At 36.6% G+C, this 5,946-nt stretch overlaps 1 protein-coding gene across 1 annotated transcript; it reads right to left on the minus strand.

The window, feature by feature from the left end:
* Nucleotides 1-2,107: 2,107 nt before the first annotated feature.
* LOC101312155 (random slug protein 5-like) lies at nt 2,108-5,946 on the minus strand. The gene is made up of 6 exons (XM_004299577.1): nt 5,889-5,946; nt 5,326-5,417; nt 5,054-5,230; nt 4,502-4,600; nt 3,831-4,073; nt 2,108-3,352 (listed from the first exon to the last, which is right to left on the minus strand). The coding sequence occupies exons 2-6, from the start codon at nt 5,398-5,400 to the stop codon at nt 2,915-2,917; spliced, it is 1,032 nt and encodes a 343-aa protein (XP_004299625.1). The 5' UTR covers nt 5,401-5,417; nt 5,889-5,946; the 3' UTR covers nt 2,108-2,914.

A 5,946-nucleotide genomic window follows, 5' to 3' on the forward strand; every position in this document is an offset into this window, starting at 1 on the left:
TGGCCGACACCGGTTTCTAAACTAGGAAAGTTTGCTTATTTGCCCAAATATGAGAAATGGGTAAAAATATACGGCAGGCAGTGGCCGATCTAGTCATGAAATGTGGTCCGCTGTTAGAGTTGTGATCTTGGAGAACTTTAGCTTATCTGTATTTTCCATGTTTAGTTAAAACGCAGCGTTTTTGCTCTTCAGCTCACAGCTAGTGTGACAGCTGTAGATGCCAGGTTGGTGTTTTGTGAGTTGTTGTGTCCAGTGTCGAGTCGGCACGTGTCCCACGTGACAACGTTCCGATCTATATAGCTGAAATTGATGTAAGTTTTGGGCATGAATTAAAAATCAAGTATTTTCATTTTCCTGCATTTATCTTCTTTTTACTTTCTTCAGTTCTTATCCCTGCTTGATCTGGAAAGTTAGGGCTCAAACCCTAACATCCGCCCCTGACTGCCTTATGCAGGCAAGACTACTTTCCGCTGGAGGCCGGGCTCATCTTTGCTCACCTGTGTCAAAGTCAGTGAATTGTTAGGTTTTAGATTTGTGTCTTGGTAAAGTTTGAACCTGGTGTCCCTAGTGTTATAGCTTGTTGGACAAGAAATCTTGGCGTAGGGCTTCTCTATATGTTGTTCTTATGGGTGTGATGAGTGGTTGTTTTATTGATTAGCTGATATTATCATTATTGATCTGGAAACCTATGAAATCTAGTCAATATATTGGGAATGTTAAAACTACCTGTCGATTTGTACCGGAGATCTGAAATTTGCATGCGTATGCATAAGTCTTCCGTTTTGATTGTGATTCTGCCGATCAGGTATACGATCGAGTTGTTCAGTTTTCATGCATATGAACAATAGAGGCAGATTGAATTCACAAATTTCTTCCAATTGAAGAACAATTGGTAAGAATGTTTTTCCTTACTTTTCATTGATACAGAACAGCTATATATACAAGATAAAGCTAATTACTTGAATTACATCTCTATGATTCTGCAGATCTCCTAAGATAAAGCTAATTACTAAGAGATAAGAATCAGTGATTATGCAGCAGAAATTTAGCACAAGATTATTGCTTATCACCAATGCAACATTTGGTCTAATTTTTGTCTATTGACACTCCAAAATTGTTAGAATTCAACTTTTTTTGAAAGGTGGTTATAAATCAATTCAAAGTCTTAAAAGAGGTTATTTTTCTAAATTTCTCATGATCAACTGTGCGACAGGTTCCTTAACTTAAAATCAGAAAAAGATGCTATACAATTGGTAAATCAGGAGTTAACAATAGGGTCATGGAACTTCAGAAAGTGAAACTCTGGTCTCCAAGAAGATTGAAACCGAAAAATTGGTGTCTGAATTAAAACTGCAGATTGATTCGCTGTCAGAAAGTTCAAGATCATCTGAGGATAAAATGGTTTGCAAATTCCAACACATGTTATATTATGAGATGTGTTTTTTCCATACTAAACTTGTTTTTATACAAGCAGAGAACAAAGATAATAAAGAGAAACTACAAGCAGAGATACAGGAAAGAAGGTGAGACACATGAGCAGCATGTAGAATTGATGGATGAACTAGTCAGCCAGCTTCATAGCACACTAGAGGAAAAGGAGCAACTTATTGTGCAATATAAGGAACGAGAGAAGAATATGGAAGAACAGATCACAGAGTTCTGTAATTCAATGTAAATGTGAGATGTTTGTAAAACCATATGTTATGTACTTACAGTTCTGTGCAGTATCATTATAACAACAGTCATATGAATATTGCAATTTCAAAGGAATAATGCAGTTCATTGCCTTTTTTTTTTTTCCAACCAAGTACAGTAGATGGTAAAACAAGAAAAATTCATGCTTCACCAATTAATTTCAAAATGAAACAACCATGAAAAACACAAGAACAACTGAAATTTCACATTCACATACGGTTTTGGTCTGGCTTGAGCTCATAGGCTTATAATATCAACATTCATAGTCAAACTTATAAATCACCAGAATACATTGTCACTAAGCAAATTCCTAATCAACAGTAAACTCAAAACTATGTTCCAATTGTAAACTCTCTTTGTTCTTCCTGCGCTTGTTGAGCTCGATGCCTCTGATAATCAGCAAACATATCCGAATGAAGTCGTTAGTAGCTTCAACAGTTCTAACCTCGTCCTCATTGATTTCTATTGGCCTCACTGACAACTCATGATCAAGTGATCTACTAAATCTGAAAGGGGCAAGTCTTCAACTTCTAATGGTGGATGGTTGTGCTTCTCAATCCGAATGGACTTGTGCAACACACAAGCATTGATGATTCTTACTTGTGTTTTAACGTCAAAAAAGGAAGTTGTTCTTGATATGCTCCACATTATCTTCTTCAACACAAATGCACGTTCAATCACATTCCTAGCTTTCCAATGTCGAAGATTGAGACGTTCTTTCTAATTTTGGGGATGGTTTCCGGACCACTCCTTGAGATGGTATATGGTTCCTTGTGTTAGAAAGCCATGTCCATTTATGAATATATAGAGCCAGCAGTAGACAGAAAAGTCTGCCTATCAAATCTGACAACACAAGCACTGATTTCCCATAATACCATAGACGATCTATTTTGTACTAGTCATTACAATTACTCACAGCAAGCACTAAACACAGTAGTTGAGAATAATGTCAAGCTTTCACTAACTTGTACAGTTTATTCTTGAAGTAAAAATGCTTAAAATGAAGGAGATAAAATGCATTCTCTGAATTGGTTTTAAGAACTACTTTTTTGAGCTCTGACCAACTTAACTAGGTGATTTCATTGCCGGAGTTTCCAATATGCTCAAAACAAATAAATTGACAACTGAGTTTACAGGAGCCTTACAAAGTTTAAGTACCTAACCCGAAAGCCACTCAGCAAGACATCACTACAGTTAAGTCACCATACCTGAATCTTGATTATTCTTGTTCTACAACATCAGTAGCATTTCTGGTACTAGAAGCCACCGGCATATTGCGGTCTGAGACAATTTCTGGTTCTATACCATGGGATAAGGAACCGTCTGTTTTCTCATTATCAGAAGCATCTGTTTTCTCATTATCAGAAGCGTCTGTTTTCTCATTATCAGAACTTGAGTCTACCTTGATAGGATCCAATGAGAGAGCAGCACTGGTCACGACAGGATGTGAGGCTACCAAGGGCATCTTCTTATCATCCTCTTTCATCCTCTCAGCATACTTATTTATATCAAAACCTCCAGTATCATTTCCTCCAAATGCAGCCTCCAGTTTTTCAATATCAAATAGATCCTCCATTACCTTCTTGGTGTTGAGGTCATCCGTATACACAAACTTGACTTTGTTGTAAGTCTTTGTCTCTAAAAAAGGCTTTACTAACTGCAATAAATACATGACATCAGCTCTGCAGCGTAAGTACACTATTATAGATTACAAATTGCTGGCATTTAAGTGTCATATGAGGCTTATTCGCAACAAAGAATTCCCAAAGAAAAATAAAACATAGCAAAATATGCTTTGGCAGTCCTCCCAATATGACATCTTACTAAAATAGCAAACAGATGGCCAGCACTTTAGAATGCCAAAGAAAAGGAAAAGCCCAAGATAAATGAAAACGAAAAGCCAGTTGTTCACAATTGTAAAACTCTAACTACTTTGAATCCTATTTATTCATAAGGATAAACATTGGCATCGCCCAGCTTCCAAAACAACAGCATATTTCCAACACTTTCTATGACTAAAGTATCTACTTGCAAAAACATGCTGTTACACTGAATGATCCTATTCAGAAGTAATGAAGTACAGTTCTAGTGAAAAGATTATTAATCAACAGAAACGGCATCAGAACTAAGCTCACCGTAAAGAATGGTTCAAAAAATTTGGGTGGGTTGTAGAGTATTGCAAGACCTAGGCGTTCTGGATAATGGTCTTGCAAAACATGGGCAGTTTCGCGTGTCAACTTCACCGATATATGTGACAAATTGAAACCTTGAAAATCAATCAGCCAAACCATCTGTTCCTGGTCTGGTGGAAGATTTAAAATAGCATTCTCCATGCAATATACCAAATATCGTATCTGGCCTTTTGTTGACTTTGAGTTCTGCAATTGATATAAATAAAAATGAAGTTACTAAGGAAAAGAACTTTTTGACACTCCTTTCCAAAAGAATGAAAATTAGCTTTCTGCTGAAACTAGATCTCCACAGCATTGCAGATATTTATATTCAGTAGATCCTAATTTCAGGAACTCAACAGGATGCGGAAATCACTCATAATTGGTTGATAGTTGATAGTATCTGAACTTGATAATAATAAAAAATTATAATAAAATTAAAAAAAATTTAAAACATATATCCAATAAAAAATGTGACAATTTAGTTAGGTGAGATATATGAGTAAGTGAGATCAGTTTTTACAGCAAATAAGAGTATACATCAAACATGAAGGGAGCACCAACTCTTAATTATAAGTAACCGCTAATTTATAAAGTAACAGATAGTTTATGGAGGTGTGAGGAAGGCATGTAACCTGGCAACTAGGTCTCATGACAAGAACTGGTCTCCCATGCTTGTCCATATAATTCGATCTGTAAATTTTTCCTGTCTCTGCTTCATGAGCTACCTCCTCCTATATAAAAATTTGGAAACAAGTAATTTGTAAATGACCATCTCGTCAGTACCTAAAGAACTTGACCTTTGTTGTATCTGCGTGTAATGTAACTTTTACTAGTTTAGACTCAGCTAATTGTCCAAGGTTCTTTTACTGATTTGCATCAGAGGTTGGGCATTCCAAAAAAATATGAACTGCTAGTAAGTGTACTCTAGATATCGTATTTTCCAAAAACACAGAACCATATAAGCCAGCTCTTAATGGATAGCCAAACAAAGAAAGAACTGAATGACAGAACCTGCATAGGATAAGCAGGCTTCATTCAGTTCTAGAACACTCATAGTGGCTAATGGAGTAATGGTTTACAGAAACCTAAAGAGATGGAACATGCCCTATGCAGAAGAAAAAGGTAAAATCTAGCACATTCTGTTCCTGAATTCTTTTCCTGTAAGGCCACGAATGATAGCATACCCAACAAATCTCCTCCGGTTTGTATTCTGACCTCCACTTTAAGGTATCTTTCAACATTTTGGTGGCCTTCTTGACATTCCAGTTTCTGGCCCTCAGATGCCTTGCAATGGATGCATCAGAACAGTATGTGGACAGCTTCTCGGGTACTGCCTTCAACAATTTTCTCACCTCATTAATCTGCAAACAATAAGATTTTTTAGGCAAAGCAGAACTATGAGTTCCCCAAACTAATAGCTTTCAAACAAGTAGAGGAGCACATTTACTAAAGATACCTTTGCCTGCTGCTCTTCACTTGTTAAAATACTCTCAGAGCCATTTGAGGAAGATTTTTTTATTCCCGCACTCATAGTTTTGAGGGGAAACTCTGCAAATCAACAATGGAGATTTCAAAACTTATGTCCTAGTTTCACAGTTCCCTTCGGTCTCCCATCACCATCAAATACAATAAATTTCAATATATTTAACAAAAAAATTGCTCTTCATCCCACAAAACACAGAGTCCTCATCTTCATTGTTCAATATATCATTTGAAATTAACAACTTTTATTCTTCTAGTCAACCACATTTCGCAGCTACTTGTTTAACTCATAAACCCTTTCTTCCGATCCATAGCTATCAAATATCCAATCTAAACGAGACTACTACTTTGTTCACAACGAATCCAACACAAAAGGATCAAAAAAACCATCCAAAACTCATGCACAACATAATCAACCAAATATTTTAACCACAAAAACAAGCACAATTCTCCAAAGTACAAAAAGAAATGGGCTTTAGACACCAGGAAGGCATATCAAACCGGCCCACACACGTTAAAGGGATACAAAGATCTCACCTGGACCAAAGACAAAACTGGGTGGTTGCTGACTGAGCAAAGCCAATATCTCGGAGCT

Source organism: Fragaria vesca, linkage group LG5, assembly GCF_000184155.1.
Source record: "Fragaria vesca subsp. vesca linkage group LG5, FraVesHawaii_1.0, whole genome shotgun sequence".
Taxonomy (NCBI): domain Eukaryota; kingdom Viridiplantae; phylum Streptophyta; class Magnoliopsida; order Rosales; family Rosaceae; genus Fragaria; species Fragaria vesca.

Bases quoted from the DNA above. Each gene is read 5' to 3' on its own strand.
- LOC101312155 (XM_004299577.1), bottom strand. From the start codon at position 5,400: ATGAGTGCGGGAATAAAAAAATCTTCCTCAAATGGCTCTGAGAGTATT. The intron at 5,231-5,325 runs GTATCTTTAGTA...TATTGTTTGCAG, and splicing joins GTGAAGAGCAGCAGGCAAAG to ATTAATGAGGTGAGAAAATT. The intron at 4,601-5,053 runs GTATGCTATCAT...ATTTTTATATAG, and splicing joins AACCGGAGGAGATTTGTTGG to GAGGAGGTAGCTCATGAAGC.